Here is a 24,036-nt window from a genome sequence, read left to right as displayed (position 1 = left end):
ATAATAGTTCAGTTGTACCTACTTTGTAGCGCTAGTATCGCTTTCTTCAGCGTTATTTCCAGTACTAAGCAATACGTGGGTACGAATATTGGGAACTTCTGTTGAAAACGCAGAAAATATAGTTCAGGAAGAAAAATAGCCCCACTAAAAATTACAGAGCGATAGTTTGGTGGGCATAGGTGTCTCCTATAGTCGGAGGAAAGTGAAAATGTTCGTAAACGGTGAAATCAGAAAAATGTCGATAATTGAATAGAAATGTGCGGCCTTGATAATTATTTTCAGATAGCAAATAACTACAATTGAAACGAAACAAGCAGTCCTGCCCCTATTACGGCTTATTCTGCTTAATCATATTTGTGTTATTGTGTAATTAGGAGTCTGAATGTGAACTGAGAGACGAAGGTTTGAGTCCCTATAATCATATTTTCTTAAAAGTATTACTGTTAAAATTCCAATTGCCTTGCCAATTAATGACTGGGAACATGTAGTTTGTTGCTGTGTAAATATGAAAAGTAAATGTTAATTTTTTTTTGTGTTGAGAACCTCATTCAATGGCCATCAGAACATACTCGTACTCTTCCAATTAAAATTACTGCCAGCAGCACAATTTGATGGTTCACTCAGAACTAAGCCCATCACTGGTATACTCTTCTCTTCTTTAATCTTGCTTGAAATTACCCTCTTATTTCGAAACAGAGCCATGATCACCAAGATCTGCAAAATCTTCGCATTCAACTACATCTCCGCATTTTTCTCCAACCATCCTAAGATGGATTGTTTGGTATTCTGATTATGACAGACATGAGGTTCCAAGAGTATGGTCCATAGCATTAGTAGCAAGGTATTGTCCCCATGACTCCTTGCCTAAATCAAGAGCAAATAATTCACCTACAGTAACAAAAACTGTTCAGTTAAAGTGACAAGGTGTTTATTACAAGGAGGGAACATTGACTTATACAGGTATTGGTTGAATTAATGATGAAGCACAATTTGTTTAGCCTGCCACTGCAATCTAATACACTGGGCTCAGATATTTCAAGACAGAAGTACAAAGTACATGGAGTAAGGTCTTTCTTTAGAAGCTGACAGCTGTTCTTCTATTCAAGAAATTATTAGCATATAATGGAACCCAAGCATTCATTACCGTGTTTACAAGAACGTGCTACTGCTCATTATCCTTTGCCACATGAATCCAATTTTCTTTAATATACATTTTCATTTCAACCTTAAATCTATGCCTGGATTTTCATAGTGGTCTCATGCCTCAAGGTTTTCTTTTTCCTCCATGCATGCTACATGCCCTGTCAATCTCACTGTCACTTTGATAATTCTGCTCTGCCATTACAGATTTTTCTCCATCCTCCTCTTACTTCATCACTCTTAGAGCTAAATATTCTCCATACCATTCTAAAACATCCTCAATGGGACATCACATTTCACACCCATACAAAACTGTGGGTACAATTAAAATTTTGAAAATTTTAATTATGATTTAGATTGCAGACAAGAAGACAGAAGAATCGGGACTGAATGATACCATGTGTTCCCTGAATTATTATTAGTGTGTCTAAGCATGTTTATTTATGAGACTGTGGTTAATACCATTATATGGCATTAAAATCAAAGACTAACCCTAAATTCATAGTTCGGAATTATATGCTATGATGTGAAATAATCTATGTTGTCAAAAATCCTTCTCCCGAGGATCTGGGTTTCGTAATAGCTTGTTATATCTGAAGGATAAGGTAATTGATCCTTCTTCCCTAAACACAGTCATGCCACTAACTTTTACAAACAGGACAGAGGAGGAAGTTAAAGTTTAATAGTTAGCTTTGATGGCTCATCTACACAGGATGTTTGGTTCACCAATTACATTACTTAATAGAGATGTTCAAGGAAAGGAATTTTGAAGACTGAAGTTGTATATTAGACATACAATGTAAAAGGCACTTCAGAAACTGCAGGGCGTCTCACTTTTAGTGGTACTGAGGATTATTTCTCTAATTTTTCCAGTAAGATTAAGAAAATGGATGGAGAAACATAATATAGTACATTGTGTTCATTCCAGTCAAGAATTATATGTGGCTGGAGAACTGTGAATAATGCTTTGTAATTAAAAACATGACTTGACAAAGAGATACAATTTAAGAAAGGAATCATTTACTGGTGTACTACTGATTTTGAAAAGGGAATCAGTTTCCTAAACATCGATGTTTCATGGCCTATAATGAGAATGAAGTGTGAGTATAAGAATGATAATTTTGTATGAGATGTGGTAAGGGTGAAGTAACTAAGACCAGGCTGTGTATAAGAGTACATCTGTTTCTTTCATTTATCGAAGATATAATTGTATATTCCAGTAATGACTGATTTCACAATACTGGAATAATTTTTTCTGGCAGTATTTCTGTGGCATAAATTATAGTACACATTTCACCAAAAGTTTAAATCAAGCTGATAACTATTGTAAAGATTTGGGTCTGACATTAAAGTTAAGAAAAGCAAACATGCAGCATTCAAAAAGGAAGAAAGATGTCATTGCAAGACCAAGTAATTGAATCAGTGAATGAGATACATTATTTAGGAATGTTTTCAGATAACATGATAATTGGGAGATACAAAAGAGAAGAGGTGCATTGAACGTAATCAGACCACTGTTGGAAGCCTACCTGGAGCTCCTTGTAAGATTTTATAACTCTGGAAAATGTTTATGGCCTTAACATCTGGGAAAATAGAAGGCTTGGAAACAGACATAATCAATTTTAGATTTTCTAAAAGGCACTGGGTGATCCTAAGTGCTCCTTTAATGGACTTAGATAGGGACAGATATAGGGCTAGAAATAATGGTTAGAACCATAGGTATGGGCTCCCTTACTATCCCTGGATCACTTAACAGTAAAATGTGTATGAAATTCCAACTTGATAGCCCAAAAGTAGAGAACTGGGAATGCAGAATTAAGGAGAAATTGAGATAGTCCTTGGTTTATTGGTACCAATGAACAGAATGTATCAGTAGATTATGATATTATAAATGTAAATGTAAAGGTATTCCTACACATCACGTGTTATCCAGGATGTATGTGTCCCCAACAATATTTAGCGAACTAGGAGGCCCATAAAGCCTCTGTCATTCAGTTCATTTACTGCTAAGAGCTTAAATTGTTAGGCACAATCGATATGACTTCTACCATTAACACATGCTGTGATTGAGTGGTTACACAGAGCAGTCCATTTTCCTTTTTTCAGAAGAGAGAAGTCTTTAGCCATATTGGGCCATTCTAAGGCATGTTACGGAACATAAACTGTAATTTGGTAATGTATCATTCCCCCCTGTTGTTTACGTCTTCAATATAGAGAGGGGAAAATGGAAGCGACAAATTCCATCGACACTTAGGTACCCATGTAACAAATGTGGTACCCACAGTAACACAACCAAGAACACCTTGATCCAACTTATGGGTCCATTTTTTTCCCCCTTGGCACTACAGGCCCAGTGGGCCTAGGCCTACCTCCATGAACTTCTCTGTTCACTTTGGTTTTTCTAGATCTTACACATTCGGTAGGACTCCTTGGGCGAGTGATCAGCTCGTCGCAAGACCTCTGCCTGTACACAAACATAGAAAAATGCACGCACACAAACTAAACATCCATACCCTGAGTGGGATTCGAACCCACGATCACGGTTTCCAAGCGAGTGAAGACAGTACATGCCTTAGACCGCTTGGCTACCATGACTGGCAATGTATCATATTACCACACATAAATCCAGTGGGAAAGCATTCATGTTAATCATGTTAACCTGGCCAACACTTTGAAGAATGAAGTGTTACATTTCATGATTCAGTGATACTGAAGAACCATTATATATAGCAAGGCCTGAAGGGAGTGCACAACATTCCAAATTGTCACATTATATGAATTAGGAATGTTAACACACTTCACTTGCTTCTGTGCTTGCAGAGGGAAGAGGGAGATACCAGCTATACTGGACACCTAGTGAGGACAGTTAATTAGTTGATTGTTCAAAATTCTTAGGTAGGCCACACACTGGCATGCGTCAAGACACGATGTCTGCAATATGATGCAAAGAAATGATCACTGCTGAAATGCATGAGATTATGAAAACGCCACACACCGGTCTGAGTCATGATGCTGATGTCAGCTTCATGCTGATGAATCATGAATGAAGCAAGATTGTGTTTTTTGTCTCATGTCTTTATGTCTGTTTTGACGCAGTCGGTGTGCGGCTGCCCTTAAAGTTTGCTTCAGTTTTAGACTTTGGAAACTTTGACCACTACTCTGATGAGTTTCAGCTACTGCACATGAGTCATTATAGAAATCATACAGATGATATTTTCATTCTCTTCTGAAGAATAAACTTTCCATTGTTTATTTATTGAAAGAATTTTTATAAAGTAATATTTCAGACCTCAAATACATTATGGTTCACATCTGAGTACAGCATTACCAGATGTCACATATTTACGTGGGGCAATCCAAAAGTTTCCGAAATTTGAGTTTTGCGCACGAATGGTTATGAGTACATCGAAATACTGCTAGGTGTCTCCTCACACATCCTTCTTGAATCAGTGTGGCAAGCGGCGTCGAGTTGAGTGGTTGGGTTTATTGTTGGTGAACGTATTTCCATTGTTGTGTTTCCGTGAGTTTGCGGTTTTGCGATGACTGAGCTGAGAGAGCAGCATGTCTGTATAAAGTTTTGTTTCAAACTTGGGAAAACCGCTGCAGAAACGCACCAAATGTTGAAGCAAGCTTTTGGTGAAAACAGTTTAGGCCAGACACAAACTCACAACTGGTATAAGCATTTTAAAAGTGGCTGAACATTGACTGATGATGACAATCGTTCGGGATGGCCGTCAACGGGCAAAACACCAGAAAATGTCGCGAAAGTTAGGGATCTGATTCTGCATTATCATAGACTGACCATCCAATAGCTCTCTAACACCTTGGGACTAACTTATGGTACATGTCAACGAATTTTGTCAGAGGAACTGAACATGAGGAGGATTGCGGCGAAGTTTGTGCCACAACTGCTGCAAAATGAACAGAAGCAGCATCGCTTGGAAGTCTGCAGGGAACTTCAGCAACAGCTTCAAGAGGATCCAAACTTTCTTTCGAAGGTTGTCACTGGTGACGAAAGTTGGGTTTATGGCTATGGCCCTGAAAGCAAGCAGCAATTGTCGCAATGGAAGAGCCCTTCTTCACCTCGGCCAAAAAAAGCTCGACAAGTCAAGAGCAACATTATGTCCACGTTGATCTGTTTTTTTTGATACTGACGGGATTGTTCATGAGGAGTTCTATCATGATGTTCTAANAAGGAGTTCGTCCCTCCTGGTCAGAAAGTCAATAAAGAGTTCTATCATGATGTTCTAAGCGTTTGAGGGAGAACATGAGGATAAAACGTCCAGAGAAGTGGCGCACGAACGACTTCGTACTCCACCATGACAACGCACGACCGCATATGGCTTACATTGTGCAGGAATTTCTGGCTATAAACAAGATGGCAGTTGTTCCCCACCCACTGTACTCGCCAGACTTAGCTCCATGCGACTTCTTTCTCTTCCAAAAGATGAAAATCAAGTTGAAGGGGCGAAGATTTGATACAGTTGAGGAAATTCAAGCGGAAACGCAGACGGTACTAAACACCCTAACAAAGAAAGACTTCCAGGATGCATTTGAAAAGTGGCAGAAACGCTGGGATCCGTGTATACACTCCCAAGGGGACTACTTTGAAGGTGATGGTGCAGAATAAGATCTAGGTAAGATGTAATAGTTTTTATTAATATATTTTGGGAACTTTTGGATTGCACCACATATATGCCTTGTTATTAACCATTCCAATGATCAGTGTCTGTGGGTGACCATGCTGTTTTGAAGAGTGTCCATACTTACCTACATAGCAAACAGACTCGGGACAGACTTGATAAGTTCTGATTAATGACAACTGAGTCTTCAAGCCTTAGAAAACAATCTGACTTGTAACTCTGTGATCAATATTTCCACTGAAAAAATTGTTGCATGGAACTAAGTATAAGGTGTAATGAGGACAGATAAGATCAGTAGTTGGTTACTATTTCTTTCTTTGTTCATATTTCCTTCCTCTTCTACTCCATAACTTCATTAAATTTCTGCTCAGATTTACAGAGTTGTCTTGTATGTTGTATACTAGACAAAAATATAACTTCCACCTACCCTCATCAACTTTATCAGTATATCAAAAAGGAGTCTACTTTACTGGCATAAAAGTGTTCAACAATCTGCCACAAAGTATTAAAAACTTGGGCAATGATACTAAAAAGTTTAAATCAGAGTTAAAGAATTATCTACATGCTCATTCCTTCTACTCTTTAGATGAATACTTCAATGTAAATAGAGAATGATGTAAAATTAAGTTATATTAATTTTTAAGCTAAAATTGCCTGTACTTATGTATGTAACCTTTTGACTTGTTCTGTATCCAAAGGTACTAACCTGCTTAGGATTTACAGAATGTAAATAAATTCAATTCAATTCAATATATTCAATTTAAAAAAAAAACAATTTCATTACCTCTCTCTGGATCAAGGTTTGGCTAACACTTCTGAAAAAGTCATGCTTTGCCACTGCATAAATCTGAGGACATAAGTTCAAAGAAGCCTGTTTGCTGCAGTAAACCTGACTGTTATAGAAGTTTTTTAGTATCAAATAATGAACATTTGGGTATCTGCAGTTTCTTCAATATTTCTCGTTGTTAATCCAGGCAGGGACTAACTACAAAGAGGTGAGAAAAGTTCAAACAATTTCTTGCTCCATTTATTCTACACCATACATCAGGTTCTTTGGTCATAGCATATTAGCAGTACGTGAATTAATACAAGTAGGTTCCACTGCAATTGTGATATTTAGCCTACAAAAAGCAGGCCTCAGATGCAAGTATGAATATTAATATCCTAATACAATGACTGCTCTACCCCAGAAACACTTACTTCACTGTTCAGCACAGTCTTGAAAGTTATGTCATGTATGTAATAAAGTGAACCATAATTACTGTATGATAACTATAAATTTATTCCATATGTTTCAGGATCCAGAACATGTTTTGAAGTTAGGAATAAAGATATAGCAGTAACTGTTATCCACTCTAATTAGCTGTCTTTAATCACTGAATATAAACATCTATATTTGTTCTTCTCACTTTAGTTGAACTTGTACTTCAATTTCTTTGGCCCCAGCTTCTTGACTCTGGTTTTATACATATGTGACATCATTACATACAAGGCTGAAAGACAATTCACACATCAATCCATACAATGAAACTAGTATTATAATTTCTACATTGCTGAAGTGTGTGTACATTTGTAATCATTTTACCTATATCATGAGTACTAGTGTATTCAATGAAATGGACTGCATAGAATTAATAAAATGTAATTCATGCACGATTGACCTAAAATGACAAATTGTTGGACTGCATTTAGAGTCAGTCGGTACTGAAAGACACAGTAAAATTTTCATTCAGATTTTCTCTGGGGGATAAAAGATTTGAAAATGGGAGAACACTTAAATAGAGGTAATTTAGCATTTAGATAATGGTTCTAGAATCATAACTGAAATGTTTCTTTAAAGGTCTGTGATACGGGTTGATTCATTATACTAATTAATATTGTGTTGGATACTGTCCATTGTTTGAGGCATTCTGCTCTGATATGATTCAGGAGCTGGCTCTACTCACAAGTTCAGGTAACAGAGTCATTATACAAACCAATTTATTATTTTTATTTTTAATATTAATAGCCAAATTTTTGACTGAAGCTGAGATCTTTTGAATACTAGGCTAGTATGCTAACCATTGCCACTCACAGTGGTCGAGCGGTTTAACGTACGAACTGTGACATCCTGAACACTGGGATTATGGGTTTCAGTCCCACTTGAGGTATGAATGTCTGTGTGTGTTTATTCTGTATGCAGGTAGTGGTCTTGCGGCAGGCTGATCCTCCGTCCAAGGAGCCCTGCTGACTGTGTATAGGATTAAGACACTGAAAAAAGCAGCCAAGGTCCAAAGGGCTGGACAGAGAGAGAGAGATTTATATGCTAACCACTAGACCACTGTGGGTTGGTGCAGTTGCTGTTATAACTGTACATTACAAAATCACATACTGATGCACCAATGGCGAAGGCTTCTTTTAAATCAAAATGGTAACAATTTCACACATAAAAGCGGGTGTGGACATATATAATTTAGAACACATCTAAATAAATAAGTAAATCAGTATGAATAAAGTAATAGTGTGTGGCCACCACGGTGATCTAATGATTAGCATACTAGCCTAATTTTTGGTATATACCAGGTTCAATCCCAGTCATCACCATTCATTTTAAAAGTAGGAAAATTAAAATCAACAAACAATAAATAAAGATTTCACTTAATTTAATAGTGACGAGCTTTTACTTATCTCTGTGCTTAAGGATTTCATAAAGTAAATATAGCTTAAGGTGTGGGAACAAAGTTACATACCTGGAAAGAAGAATATGAGCAAATAAATCCTCATAACTGTTGGAAAGTGAAAACTGAAGTTCAATGAATTTGGAAGAGAGACTGTAAATTTCTGTGTTTCTTCAAAGTATGGAATATCTCTGTGGGAAATAAAACACTATGAAGGCTACCCAAAAGCATGACCAGTTTACATATATAAAGTATTAAGTGAAATTAATTTAAAGCCGAAAGAGTAAAAGTAACAATCCTACATACAGGTATTATTCTATATGTAATAATACAAATGCCGCCGTGAATGCAACACTTTATTTGGTTGTAGTTCTTTGTCTTTTCTTCCTCTACACTACATGTTTCAGCTGTAACTGGCCATCATCAGGTGTATTTTTCACTACGTAGCTGTCACACTGCACACAATCCAAAATCTAAAACACCAGCCTGTCAGTTCTGTTTAAAATCTCGCCAACATACGCTCATCAATTTGGTGTTAGAATCATCATCATCATCATCATCAGTAATCTGTCAGATGACAGGTCCACAGTCTCTTCCAAAACAATTCCTCCACTTAATGCGATCTAGAGCTTTCTCCTTCAAATGACAGTATCCTCTTCTGTCCCCAAGGTCATCCAGCATCTTCNACCCAAATATTTAAAACATTTCACATTCTCCAGTTGTTTTTGGTCTATCTTTATTGTGACTGGGGTTGGTTGTCTTGAAATTTTCATTACTTTTGTTTTCTCCACATTCATTTCCTTGCCATAGCACCTTCCAATTTCAATTAGTCTATCAGTCATTGATAGATGTTAGAATACCAGTTTAAAATTTAAAGTTTTAAATCACGGGGATACCTGCTCTGTGTCTACATGTGCCGCAGCGGCTATTTCTTGTTTCCAGCACCGTTCATGTATTATTCTGTGCAGGCTCAGTGTGTGTGTGTCGCTACTCATCTTTAACACTTTTTCACAATGGCATTTGTATTATTACATATAGAAGTGTATAGTGCAACAGGATGCTTAAATATAATATAGTATATATTATGGTTCCATCATTCATACAAAAGCTATTTAACAAGTCACAGTACAAGTTTTGCCATGCTGTGAACTCTGTGAGCTGCAAACAGTATAGGTGACGACACTCAGTATACCTGATATTGTTTCCATAATTCCTAATAGGGTACAATTCATTAGTAACTTGGGCTCTGAACTGGAAATGGAGTAGAATTAGGGGGGAAAGGAAGGACACCTACGAGGAGCTCCCAGTGTATGTCAAATGTCATTTATCCACTCACAGTTATCAGAAATTTTTTTAGAACAAAAATGTAACATAAAGGTAGCAAATAGATCCTTTGAAAATGTAGCAGAGTTCGTATTTTTGGGAATGTCACTAACAAAACAAATTACATTCATAAAGAAATTACAAGCAGATGAAATTCAAGGAATGTTTGTTACTATTCAGTTCAGAATCTTTTCTCTTCCTACCTAAAAACATAAAGATTAAAATAGAGAAACTATATTTTGCTACATTTAATACTACATTTTGTACAATGAACAACTTCTATATTTACACTTATCTGCTATCATTAATAACATCTGTGATGGGCAAATGAATGGACTGTGGATTACATGAGAGAGACTCATAAGAAGAAAGTCTAAAACATTTTGGATATTTATACAAAGTGCTAAGAATGAAGTTTATACACAAATAAGATAAATACGCAAGAACATAGGAATGCCATACAAACCTAAGAATCACAATCCCTTCACAAAGAAAGCCAAGTGGATATAGAGGTATCCACATCGTATACCGAAGCCAGACAAGGAATCCAGAATGTATTTTGAACAACTCACAGATGTAATATGGATATCTGAAAGAAGATATTGAGATATGATTATCAAAGTCCATGATTGTGATTGTAACAAATTCTTAGTTTTAAAAGAACATGGCACAAGGCCCTGAGATCAACATGCACATAATTATAAATAACACTCAACACAAGCTACCATTATAAACAGTGAAAATTAGATAAGATTTTTATGCCAACAGATGTACATGTTTACTCACCTAACCAATTCCACTAAACTATATATGAGGAAGAGATAAAAGACAACAGGTTTCCCCCACATTCTGGGCTCAGCTTCTATCATGCAAAACACAATAATATTTCGACCAAGTACCTGAAATGACATTATAGAGTATTAAATTGTGGTTTTATTGTAAAGAATGGTAGTTACAGGAGGCAAAAAGAACAGGAAGTTTTGTTTATAAACAAATATGCAGAAATATCCATTCTTTGCTCAGGATATTGCTATTTTTGTTGTCAATATCATAATATATATCAGCTACAAGAATAAGAGGTTAACATTTATTCATGTAATTAAAAGAAACGTTGGGAATGTGGATTTAAATCACATCCCAAAACTCTTCTGCAATGCTTGTACATCATGTTAAAATCCATGGCAAAAAGTATGGAGTAAATTTCATAACATGGTTAGGTATTCTCTATTAGCTCTGTAGTTGGAAACAAGTTACATAATTTTCATATATTGAAAATGCATCTGTGTACACTTATTATAATAGAATGAAAAATAAACTTGACCAGATTTAATAAATACTGTATTTCAGATGGGCCAATTACAGGCTGTTTGGTGGGACATGAACTACACAGCTTCAAAGCAGCTATGGCTATGCCACTACCTCTCTTGTGCAGATCAAGGCTTCTTGCCGAACCACATGTACAATCCATGTGGATTAGATATGACCTTGACAAGGCCATAACATCGCACTGTGCATAAAGGTGGTAAGTAATGAATCAACAGGACAATCTGAACACTATGAAAATGTCTACGAATCATTTACAACAGTGGTTTCCAAATCCGTCCAATCTGTGCCTCCCTTGATGCGAATGAAAAGGTCTGAGCCCCCCCCCCCAAAAAAATTATAAAATATGACTTAATATGTGATTCAGAAATTTAAACTTTAGTAATGCAGCTTTATTTTATCTATGAACTACTGTATTTGCCCAAATATAAGCCACACTTTCCTTTCTCACAATACTGACACTTTTAAAATCAAGGTGCAATTTATAAGAGGTTTCTAAAGAAAAATAAATTCAATGGATTTGCTAGATCTGATTAGGATACATCATTCACTGTTATCACAAAGAGATGACATCTAAATGCTCTGATTAACAATACACAATTCAAATCTATGTTACTCACTAGTGCAGTCATTGCAGAAATGCATATCTAATTTCTTGACATTATTAAAGCCTCTCATCAACTGAAAGAAATTAATGAGTTTTAAGTAATACACAAGTCTGTAACCACAAGGAACATGAAACTTGCTTTCTTTGACTTGTTCTGATTGTTGCATGTAATGATGTAAGTACATATAATATTTCTTTTGATAAAAGATCATATGATTTCAGCTTATCTCACTCACTCACTCGCTCACTCACTCACTCACTCATGGAGCTGGGCCCTTCTTGAGAAGTTGCCAATTGTGCAGTTACTCAAGAGCTTCCCAGCATTTTATGGAACCTGAAGGCTCATTACCATGTTCACAAGAGCCCTCCACTGGTCCCTACCCTGAGTCAGATCAATACAATCCACAAATTCCATCCTATCTCTCTAAGATCCATTTTACTATTGTCCACCCACCTACGCCTTGGTCTTCCCAGTTGTCTCTTTCCATCTGGCTTCCTCACCAATATCCCATATGCATTCCCCTTCTCCCCCATTAGTGCTACATGCCCTGCCTACCTCATCTTCCTTGACTTGATGATTCTAATTATACTTGGAGAAGAGTACAAGTTATGAAGCTCCTCATTATGCAGTTTTCTCCAAACTCCTGTTACTTCATCTCTCTTCGGTCCAAATATTCTCCTCAACATCCTGTTCTCAAACACCCTCAGTCTATGTTCCTCCCTAACTGTCAGGGACCAAGTTTCACACCCATACAGAACCACAGGCAAAATTATAGTTTTGTATATTCTAATTTTTGTTTTTGGACAGCGAACGAAAAGCCATTAATAAAATTACATATTACATGCAGNCCCCCCCCCCACTAAATATAAAGACATGATCAAAAGGCCAATATGAAGTTCAGTGGCTAGTGGGAGGGCCAGAAGAAAGCATTCTGCACTGAATATAATGCAGAAGATAGAATTTCTTTATAAATTGTAGAACAGTGCTTCTGTGAAATGATTACACGCAGAAACTGGGGTGGTTACATCTACTATATTATGGCCTAGAACCATAAATTTGGCTCAGATCAGGTGTCAAGCTAGGTCCTGTACACACTGTAGTTCTCTTTTAGAAGAACCATTTCAAAGTTCTTTAATAAATCATGCATCTGCAACATGACATTTCCACTAACAATTACCTGTATAAGTGGTGTAAGTACACCTCCTTTAGTATATCCAAACAGAGGATGCATTACTTCTAGGAACTGCATCAACTGGCAGAATTTCATTGCACCTCCCACTGCTTCATATGTTCCTTCCATTGAATCTGTTGCAGACAATATTAATGATGTAAAAGTTTGTTTAATGAACAACTGAACAAAATTCTTGTAGCAAGCTGTATGAAAGACCTCTTGTTATAAGAGAAGTCGACGAACATGCATCTTGTTCTGACCTTCCTATTTCAATAATATGAGTGTAATACCATACTACTGTCTACATCAGGGGGTCCCAAGCTTTTAGACCATGGACCAGTTACTGTGGATTTTCTTTGGGAAACCATCCAAATATTAAACAAGTTGCTCTAAGAATTTTGAATGGAGGCACACAGTTGGTTGAGGCACTATGCTACAAGCCGGAAGGTTGGTGGATCAAATCCCGATGAGGTCACTGGATTTTTTTTTTCAATTGCTCTAATCCTTCCAGCCACACTATGGCCCTGGGGTCGACTCACCCTCTAACAGAAATGAGTACCAGGAATATTCTTGGAATGTCCTTTGGGGTAAAGGGTGGCCGGCACGTAAGGCTGCCAACCTTACCGCCATCTACGAGCCGATTGTCTAGAAAATGAGGGAGCCTTAACATCTCAGAATCCTATGGGCCTCCACGGCCTGTTACAGGGATACCTTTACTTTATGAGAATGATATTTTGTCAGCAGTTACATCCATGACTTCTAAAATGAAAATAACTGTTTCATGGAAATCACATTTATGCATAAGCAAGATGGAGGAGGACCATTTGAAATTTTTTCACAGACCACTGGAGGTCCATAGACCATGAATTTGGGAAACTCTGGGTCTACATCTTTGTTCCGCTTACAGTTATTAACTTCCTCCCTTTATGAATATAAAATGTGGACTATTTGTATCTCTCTGGATTATGACCCTTTTGCTTCACGGGAAGGATTGCACAAGTTTCAAACAGCATACAGGAATATTCTGTAAGACATATTTTAAGAAACGCCTACCTTAAATGTGAATATGTTGCCAATATAATTTTCAAATTTAACGATCTGAGAGTTGCAAGATTCAAGACAGACTGCAAATGTCATCTTCAACTGGTATGTCTCATGTTGAATAACTTATATGTAAAATGCGTCTTGGTGTATCAAACAGCAATCCAAGATAGAAATTCTGGGAAACAGAGTTTGTACAATTCTTTGATGATTCTTTTGCACTGCACAGACCAAAGTCAATTTTTGGAGGCCCAGGAAGAAGACTTAATCACTACAGATGACAGGACTCACCATGCTTATGATTTAGGAAAACATTACATTTGTGGCTGAACAGCAGTGGTGAAGAATCTAAGATCAGCCTATACCACAGTGTATGAAAACAACCCGGATGGCTGAATCAGGATATAATGACAACTTAGCTTAAAGTTGGAACCCTGAGGAAAGAACAAGGGGACATGGGACCCCACAGTCATAGTGAAGAACAACTTCTATAAGTGATGGAGAACCTAACATGAAAGCCGTGTTCCTATGGGCACTATTGCCTGGAAACTCTTTCACGTAAAAAGAAATATTAAGATTATAAAGAATATCCTTTTTTTTATTGCTAGTGGGGTGGGACTAAGTCCCTTGTACTGCGGCCACTGCTGGCCTATTGTACCAGCCCCAGTTGACGGGTGAGGGCGATTGTGGAGCAACTGGTGGAATTAAGATTGGCAGGGGAAACCGTAGTACTCGGAGAAAACCTGCCCCATCGCCACTTTGTCCGCCACAAATCCCACTTGACCAGACCCGGGATTGAACCCGGGCTGCCGTGGTGGAAAGCCAGCGACTAACCGCTTGAGCTATGGCGCGGCCTTATAAGGAATAAGGATGGATCTAAAGATGGAGACCAAGGCAACTACTAATCACAGATCACTCAGTATTGCATACAGATAAAAGGAAAAGGCAAGAGCATGTGGGAAGAATTCCTGAGAGCCTAATCCCAAAGCCACTCCATCAATATAAACCAAAGTGTACAGGATGCCACAGATCCTGAACAGTACTAATGCCTGTAACTGGAACCAGTAAAGATGATGATGAAGTTTCAGTTTTAGAATATACTTACTAGGTCCATCTCTGAAGTAGCGAATTGCCATAACAGTGATGATGTATGTAAAGCCAACAAATTGGCACAAGTTGTAGAAAATTAAGTACACCTTCTTAAGATCTTCTGAAATGAAAAGTATAATCCTCTAAATGTGTATAAATATAAAACATAAGTAATTACTGAGCAATAAACAAAGTAACATTTCAAAATTGGAAACAAGACTTCAAAACTGAACATCTGAATATAAACAACTGTAAGAAGAAAACGTTCTGGGAAAACACTATGCATACTTTCCTTCAACTGTTACAATTTGTACAGTGAGAATAATAAATTCTATAAATTGGTAACACTGTGTGGCAGTACAATTTAAAGAAATATGCAGTTATATTCAGGGCCACTTTCAGCAGAATTCAGGGAATGCTTAGCTTTTATGGTCCATTGCTTATTGCCATCAAACCAAAATGAAAACAGAGATTTCATACAATCATAGCATTGTGTTTAACACAGTACAAAAACTGATACAAAGATATTGCACATATTTTCTTATATACGACTGATATTTACTATATTACCTTGGACATACACTACAAACAGTTGTGCCCTAAATGATATGTCAATTCACATGGAATGTCAGAAAAACTGGTTATCAGTATCTATGATGCTGATGACTGAAACTGAACTACAGCAGATGGAAGGGCATGAAAGGCAGCCAGGGGGAGAATTATTTCTCTGAAATTCATTCCGTGGCACTAAGAATTCAGATCTGTAATTTTCTTTCTTCAGAAGCTCCAGATTCCATAAAAGGCTGAAAATTTCTTGAGCAAGAATCAGTTCTCAAGGACTCTGCTTCATGGGGTTAATTAATTGTAGATTATACAGCATATAGAAACATGAGTGTTTGTTAATATAGAGGCCACACCACAGTGCAACAAACTTGGAACTACAGTAATTCAGTTCCATTGCTAGTAATCCTGACTGCCAAATAATATTCTGGACATTTTCTGCCATATGTATAAGACAGACTTGTGTGTAATTATGTGAATGTATCAGATTTTAATGTTACAATACCCAGATGAAAAATTACATCTTTCACTGACAACAGTCTGAAAGCTAGCACACAAACTAAAGGTGTGTTGCAACTGGATTTCTTTAAGTATATGTTGCTGAGTACATAAAACTGCATTACTTTTGTCAGAATTACATTGCAGTAGCATCCATATTTTAAGGAAAACAAGTGATGAAATAAATGCAAAGCATCCCCTTACATTGTAAAATGAGGATACAGTACACTAGGTATTTTGGATTGTTAGGAGAATGCAAGTATTATTTCTTAAAGAAGACAAAAGAACCGTGCAACTGATGATGGTACCATTCACAAACATACAAGACTCTGATGACTCAAAAGACTTCTTACTGCTGATAGAAACATTTACAGTGAAAATTTTCACCCTTTTGTGGTCCAAATTTGTACCACAGAAAAGACCACTCGACAATGGACTGCCGAAAACAGATCTTAAAGACCATGTCCTTTGTATTCATCTTGCATTTACACTGTAAATTTTCATTATTTGCAAATGAGTTATTAATTAAGAGCCACTATTAAGAATAAGAAGTGAATGGGTCATTTAAGGCTCATTCTTGGACAGACACAAAAGTTCAAATCTAGTGACCTGATAGTTCTCCCTTGACCCCATTATCCTGGCTATGCCACAGTTTGGGACAAACCTTTCCTGTACCCAAGCTCTTCCTTCTCAAGTCTTTTATAAAGATCTGGGTAGTCACCCATCACGTCTCTTGTCTCTTCATCATCATCATCATCCTCTGTCTTCCATCGGTCAAAATCAATCTGCAGACACAAAATATGTTTACCACGTTATCCTAATCAGATAGATAAAACAAATAACAATCTAGAATTAGTACTAATTGCACCCTTAATTAGGAAGACCTGTACATATGAGATACTGTAAGTGCATGGCACTGGGTTCCTGATTTGTAGTGCACCAAGCATGCAGTGTATTGAAATATGGAGAAAACGTTGAATTTAAAATGATACTCCAATTTCTTTTACAGTATTTCTTCACAGCTGGATAATTAATTTAAGTGGGAAACCAGTGTCAATACGAAGTGAAGAGGAAATCTAATTGTCTAAGAGGAAGTAGCTAAGGTTCTATGCTTACGTCCCTGAGGTAAGAGACCAGCTGAAGCCAGTACAGATTTTTCTGTGTGCATTCAAGAAATGTAAGTTCTATAGTTATTCTGTCACTTCATCTTAAATTCCCTGTCCCAGAAATTTACATCATACAACACTTTGTTACACTTATACAAACATCTGTGAAACACTTTCACTCTTATGACCATTAAATATGTGGCCACATTGAAGCAGTTCACATTGTTTGACTGTGTGGATGTGTTAATTTGGAGAATTAACCTTCAATGGCTGCAAACTGGGGGTTTGAATCATCCCAGGTTGCATGCAAAAAAAAGTAGCTCATGACTTTTGTTATGACCTACATATCTCAAGGGCAATGCTATTCATACTGGAAAAAAAAAAAAAGTAATGAACAGCCAGCTGCACCATGCACCAGGCCATTTCAATTCTGCAACTGAGGCTGATAAAAATAACCAGTCTCATGCTTCTCTCTAGAATTATCAGCTGGAATGGTATAATACCTTTAGCCAAGCTGGCTTTTGGGGTGTAGCAGTCAATCTTGGCCACCATTTATTTGTTGTTTTCTTCAAAACAAACTCCACCTGTCTGTCTGTCACTTTAAATTTGCTTTCCTGAAAATGCAAGCCAATTTATTTATAAGTGTAGTATGTCCTTAAAGTCATGGTGGTGTCTTGGAGTGTGGTCATTTCGTAACTGCACATACTAAAAATATGAATGGAACAGCATCTGAAGGAGAAACTGTGATAGTTTCATGTGATGGACTCAAGGGTGAAGGGAATGAGGAGTGGGGTGACACAGGCCACCTCAGTAGACTTGCAGACAAAAGTGTAATATGTACTGTGGGTGGTTTAGTTGTTAATTAGCATGCAACATATCATTATACCTTAGATGAAGAACTGTCACATAAAAACAACATTCACTGGTGGTTGAACAAGTTGAACAACTTTAAGAAAGTCGATCTCGAGAAAATGAGGATATTTTGGAATTATCAAATAATGGGTCAGCCATGATTTTATAGAAGTGATTCTACGCTTTTTCACCAAATCTGTGGTGTAATTTGCATTTCAAGACAACTGCACTCTGAGCGCCAGGAGTATTTTATAACAGAAAAATGCAGCAGTTGCCAAATCAGGCCTAAAATACTGATGTAGCACTGAAACATGACAACCTATAACAATTATGATACCCTGGAACAATTACTACGACAGTGTCAAAGTTACAGAAGCCCTCTTGAACATTAACACCAGAATGTGCAGAACTGGCCTTTCAAGTTATATTTTTGGAAGGACTTAGTTCAAGACATTAGAGGCAAAGCTTTGGACATACCCCCTTTACAGCCTTGGTAAATTTTGAACAAAAGTAAAACATTTAATAACAAACAATATGGAATACAAAATTAAGTGTCCCAGTATCAACTCATTTCTTTTATTTATTCATGTTTCTACCTCAGGGTCAATTGATGAATGGAAATCCAGAAGAAATCCATAATTATGCTGTCCTTTGGCTCCGTATCCATCAGCAGAAAAGTGCAATTTCTTCTCAGTTAGAGTCACATCAGGAATCTGTAAGGGCAAGACTTCATTCATGAGGGCAGTAAAATGTGTGCACCAAAAATGCTGGTAATCTTGCAAAAATACAAAGTACACCCAATGCAACATTTGTGTAATTGTAAGAAATCTGCAGGACACATGCTATTACAGTAGAAACCCCATTAAACATTCCTTGATTTAGTACCTTCCTCCGTTTAATGTTCAGATCTATTATTTCTTTTTTCCCTTGGCACTACAGCCCCAGTGGGCCTAGGCCTACCTCCATGAACTTCTCCATTCACTTCGATTTTTCTAGATCTTACACATTTGGTAGGACTCCTTGGGCGGGTGATCAGCTCATCGAAATGAGTTCTGATAACAGTAAATTAGTTAGGATCATTAGGTTTCTGGACCTTATCCATCATCTAGTATCTAAAGAAAATAAGTTTCAGAAATTGGATTTGTTTTCATCCTCGAACAAAATGGTGGGGAGGCACCTACTTAGCTCAGTCGATAAAAGCTAATCTCAAGTCACTGGTGATGACCTTTTCACCCGAGGACAGAAACAGATCAACTTTCTGTAGTCTTGTTTCTGTTCAGAACATAGATAATGGGCAATGAGCAAAAATCCAGCAAACCAAATATCTGCTATAGGTGATCAAAATATTCATTTATAATAAACATGTGATTTTCTACAGTAGCATAATCACAAACGAAGTTAAAACAGTTTAATAAGGTACTTTAAATAACAGACAAAAGTAAGCAAAACATCAATATTTTCAAGAATGGCATTTATACACATATATATCAAAATGTTTCATTTCATTTCATTTATTCTTTAATTCAATAAATCCTTTTTGGCCAAGCTTAGGATGTAGAACAAGTCACAATTAAATTAAAACATACACAAGAACAGTTCATAAAGCAGAACTCAGTCACATACAGAACAGTCATAAAATGAATACATAGTGACAATCAAACCACAAGAAAGTGTAAATCGTTCAAGTTAGTCAATTGAATTACAACCCATAAAAGCCTACACAACACAACCATAACATATCCATTTCACAAAATTTCAATATTAAGGTATACTAAAAGTTCAATTAACAAATACAAATATATAAATATAAATAATAATATATAAATATAAATTATGATAATTACACATATCTTATGAGATAAAACAGCTGAAGATGACATTATAGATATTTTCAGTCCTAGTACGGTTACTTATTAATGCAGGTAATCAGCTGAGCACTTCAAATCCAGTAAAATGTACACCCATCAAGTAGGATGACAGAAAAGACAAAGTTAAAAAAAAAACGTGACAATATATACATTAAAAACCGTACATTATTGTGATATTTTTTATGAACTAGTTTTCGAAGTTCTGCGGAATTAGCTGCACTACCATTTCATTGCAAAAGCTGTGGAAACGCTTGAGTTCTAATTTACACCATATTCATTTAACAACAGAATATAGGATTAGACTAATAGTATGTGCATGCCAGTTCCTTTAATCCCTTTGTAATAAAATTACCTTCGCATCTCTGAGATCAACCTTAAGAGATATATTATTCTCAGTTTGGGCCCAATACACAAATGGGCTGAGTTCTGCCATGGTAGTCTGAAACAATAAAATAAAATAGATTGTTGTACTGTTGTGATGCGTTTCTTCTGGGGTTGTTTGAAGGACAAAGTTTACAGCAGTAATCCTTGAACGGAAGAACTGAAAGAAAATATTATGGAAATTGCAAATATTCCTGCACAAGGCAAATTAAAACCTCTTCTGCTGGTGCAAGGAATGTATAAGTGAAGAGGGACAGTATTTTCTACACCTCCTGTGATCTGTGAACAAAGGCAAGAACTTCCCTTCATTCCATAAGTTATTGGCATTCTAAGTCATTTGCAAAATTCACATGCGCTTCGCAGCTAGCAATGCACTGGTCGCGGTGAAGTGCAGGGACTGAACGTGTCAACTTTTTTTTTAAAAAACACCCTGTATAAGTGAATGTCACTACTTGTTTATTTTTAACCTATACATCCACTCCCACATATGCCTTCATGGTGTAACGCTTAATTAGTTAAGCACAGGGACAACTTTACCTTCTTTTTACTTTGCAAGTATGAGGGTGAGTCAAATGAAAACCTTAAATTTGTAATAAAAAATCGAAATTTCGCGCCATTATCCTGTAAGTTGGTAAGCGTGCTACAAACAGTGTGCAGAATGGCCTGTAGGTTGCAGCATAGTGCAGATGCACGAACACTGTCACAGCACCAGTATAAGATGGCTGCCCCCCTTGAGACTTGCACCAGGGAAGAACAGTGTTCTGTTATTTGGTTTTTGTGTAGTGAAGGTGTGAAGCCTATTGAAATTTATGGAAGAATGAAGTTTCAGTATGGTGATGCATATTTGTCACAGCAGCAAGTGTACGAATGGAGTAGGAAGTTTGCAAATGATGTGACTTCAGTGGAAGATGCTCCTCGTCCGGGTCAGGCACATCGAATTGTGACTCCAGAGAACACTGCAGCAGTTGAAGCCATAGTGAGGGAAAACCGCCCAGTGACACTGAATCAAACTGCAGCAAGTTTAAACATTAGTCATGGTTCAGCACACCACATTGTGCACGATGTGCTCCAGTTTCACACAGTGTCTGCAAGATGGGTGCCACGGCAGCTGACTCCTGAACTGAAAGATCGACGTATTGATGCTTGTGAAGAACTTCTGTGGTGCTTTGAACGAGGTGATGACTTCCTTGCAAGAATCGTTACTGGGGATGAAACCTGGGTTCACTTCCACCAACCGGAAACGAAGAGAGCGAGCAAGGAATGGCGCCATTCCTCATCTCCAAAACCGAAGAAGTTTCGAACACAACCATCAGCAGGGAAGGTTATGCAGACTCTCTTTTGGGATGAAAAAGGCATCATCTTGGAGCACTACATGCCTAGAGGGACCACTGTCACTAGTGCATCATACTCGGATCTCCTAAAAAATCATTTTCGGCCTGCAATCAAATCAAAGCGACGTGGATGGCTGTCCACAGGTATCCTTTTGCAACATGACAATGCAAGGCCCCATACTGCCCGTACAACAGTTGCGACAATCAATGTCCTGCATTTTGAGTGTCTTCCTCATCCGGCATACTCACCAGACCTTGCTCCAAGTGATTTTCGTATATTCGGACCACTCAAAGAAGCAATGGGAGGAAATACGTTCCGTTCTGATGAAGAGGTATGCCACGCGGTGCACAAGTGGTTGCGCGGACTACCAAAAGAATTTTTTCTAAAGGAATTCATGCACTCTGTAAGTGCTGGAGGACTTGCATTGAGCATGGGGGAGAACATGTTGAAAAGTGATACAGCTTTGTACCACTTGTGCACAATAAATAATACTCAAAAAAATATTTAAGGTTTTCACTTGACTCGCCTATGTATATTGTAACTGGTATTCTCTAAATTAAAGTCTCTCTTGAACACTTCTATATTCCAGGACATAATGCTGTGTACTCTGCTGACATTCTGGAGGAATATGTCACCTCCATCTTCAGGGACGAAGATTGAGCCATGCAAGAAACCAGCATGAAGCAGGTGGCAAGCAACCATTGCTGTGAAGACCTCAAATCCTTCAAAATCTGTCTTTGTCTCTTTGTTCAGTAGAAGCTTCTTTTCTCATCGTGAAACAATATGATTTTAAGAATAATGTCTCTTCCCATTCTGTGACCAGCTCTGACATGGTAACATGATGTTTCATGTATCAATCATGTTCAGTTCAACAATGTAAATTTGAACGCGTAACTTGCACTTGAATCAGGTACCTCATAAATGGGCTAAACGGAAAGGGAAGACTTTCTTCCAAAAAAACATAGTTGTAAGTTGTATCTCCACTCATTCACTATTTTCCAGCATTCTGGATCTGCTGCAGCTGAAACCATTATGAGTAATTGTCATTTTGTGTGCAACTGGAGTATTTTTAATTTTTTCATTTCATTTATTTACATGCCACAAATCCAATACAAGGTCTTAGGACGCAGTCCAATAAAACAGAAACAATATATAATATAAACAAGTATGTATTCATTATAAATTTGTAATAAAAGATATAATGTAAATATAAAATTTACAAGTCACTTTTCAATGCCTGATAATTTAATCTATAGTTCCATATACAATTTGAATGAGGATGTTATAAATACATGATCATTCAACTTATGTACTGATCACATAAGGACAGAACTTTTTAGTGTATCAGAAAATAAAATATACCTTTAGATTTTTTTAATAAACACCATAACGTGGTAAAACAGCAATATAACTATAAAAATCTAAAATATACACTTGATTATATATATATAGATAAAATCAATTATTGAGTTATTTTATCCCTATAATTAAACAATTCTTCTATATTATAAAATGAATGTAACTGAAGAAACTACTGGAGTTTGGTGTGCAACCATATATTTCACGGCCCCTTGAACCTAAGTTCCCTACATAATGAAATTTTTTATATATCTGGCAATTCATTGTATAAAATCTCCAACAGTGGTTATTATATAACAAGTATGGAACGTGTACCAAAGGTAAACACAAAGATAATAAATGCTTGGACGTTATACCACTGTGAATACTAAATCAAGGACAGTATGTCTGAAAGGTCTAAAAACCCGGACCTTCATTATAGTGCGGTGTCGACAGACGGTTATACAATGCATGAAAAAGACTAGGCCATACAACTTATAAGAGTATACGCAACCGTCCTACTATTTGACCTTTACCTTCCTACCGGCAATTTATAATAACTCTATAAGTATTTATTTATTTTGTCTCTATAGATCATTGTTACATGATACAGGACAAGTCAGTAATACATAACTTCAGTTTTTACAGTTTTGAAATTAATATTACTGCATTTTACGAAGAGGTTATGGATTTTCTGCATGTTTCAAAGTCCAGTTATTTCATAGGTACTCTCATAGTTTAAAACTAGGCACCCTAATGTGTAATAGAGATAATATAAGCATATGTAACAGTACTACCTATGATTTTCTTCAAATTATACAAAAATGATAGTCACCACCGGTCACCACTTCCTCAAGCATAAACTGTTTCCAAAGTCCGTGTTCTATGTGTGTTTAAATACCAATAACACCAACATTTGAACAGCAAGTAGCCAGGTAGGCCTTTTTTGTACTTGAAGTTTTTAACTGTTCCTTTAAGTATTAGACTGCTACACACCGGGCCATTATTTTTTGTTACTTGCATTGCAGAATAGAGAAATTTAGACATGACATGAATCTCCTAAACCACGCACGCCAGAGGCATTGATTCCTACACTTAATTAAGG

The 24,036-nt window shown here is 36.9% G+C and overlaps 1 protein-coding gene and 1 long non-coding RNA gene across 7 annotated transcripts; one reads left to right on the top strand and one right to left on the bottom strand.

Moving 5' to 3' along the window:
- Nucleotides 1-91: 91 nt before the first annotated feature.
- LOC111863854 lies at nucleotides 92-18,696 on the top strand. 6 transcript variants are annotated; one of them, XR_004512960.1, is made up of 6 exons: nucleotides 92-402; nucleotides 2,069-2,240; nucleotides 7,624-7,737; nucleotides 11,111-11,285; nucleotides 17,064-17,179; nucleotides 18,614-18,696. It is a non-coding gene; the product is annotated as an uncharacterized LOC111863854 (long non-coding RNA). The 6 variants fall into 6 exon arrangements; XR_002842676.2 differs by having other exon boundaries at nucleotides 2,014-2,240; XR_004512961.1 differs by lacking the exon at nucleotides 2,069-2,240.
- LOC111863850 (very-long-chain (3R)-3-hydroxyacyl-CoA dehydratase) lies at nucleotides 6,789-23,834 on the bottom strand. The gene is made up of 11 exons (XM_023850596.2): nucleotides 23,729-23,834; nucleotides 20,233-20,319; nucleotides 18,609-18,725; nucleotides 17,664-17,774; nucleotides 16,719-16,839; nucleotides 15,012-15,116; nucleotides 12,872-12,999; nucleotides 10,550-10,662; nucleotides 10,230-10,352; nucleotides 8,513-8,631; nucleotides 6,789-7,276 (listed from the first exon to the last, which is right to left on the bottom strand). The coding sequence occupies exons 2-11, from the start codon at nucleotides 20,311-20,313 to the stop codon at nucleotides 7,194-7,196; spliced, it is 1,101 nt and encodes a 366-aa protein (XP_023706364.1). The 5' UTR covers nucleotides 20,314-20,319; nucleotides 23,729-23,834; the 3' UTR covers nucleotides 6,789-7,193.
- Between the last annotated feature and the right edge of the window lie 202 nt (nucleotides 23,835-24,036).

This window comes from Cryptotermes secundus, unplaced genomic scaffold, assembly GCF_002891405.2.
Source record: "Cryptotermes secundus unplaced genomic scaffold, Csec_1.0 scaffold46, whole genome shotgun sequence".
Lineage (NCBI taxonomy): Eukaryota > Metazoa > Arthropoda > Insecta > Blattodea > Kalotermitidae > Cryptotermes > Cryptotermes secundus.
Note: the sequence above shows the minus strand (reverse complement) of the source record. Positions and strands in the feature narration are given on the sequence as shown.

What these genes read in the sequence shown, in the direction of transcription:
- LOC111863850 (XM_023850596.2), bottom strand. Translation starts at nt 20,313, where the DNA reads ATGGCAGAACTCAGCCCATTTGTGTATTGGGCCCAAACTGAGAATAAT. An exon ending in TACTTACACCACTTATACAG is followed by an intron (nt 10,663 to 12,871) that starts GTAATTGTTAGT and finishes ATGTCATTTCAG; the next exon opens with GTACTTGGTCGAAATATTAT. An exon ending in GAAGGGATTGTGATTCTTAG is followed by an intron (nt 8,632 to 10,229) that starts GTTTGTATGGCA and finishes TATTTCCCACAG; the next exon opens with AGATATTCCATACTTTGAAG.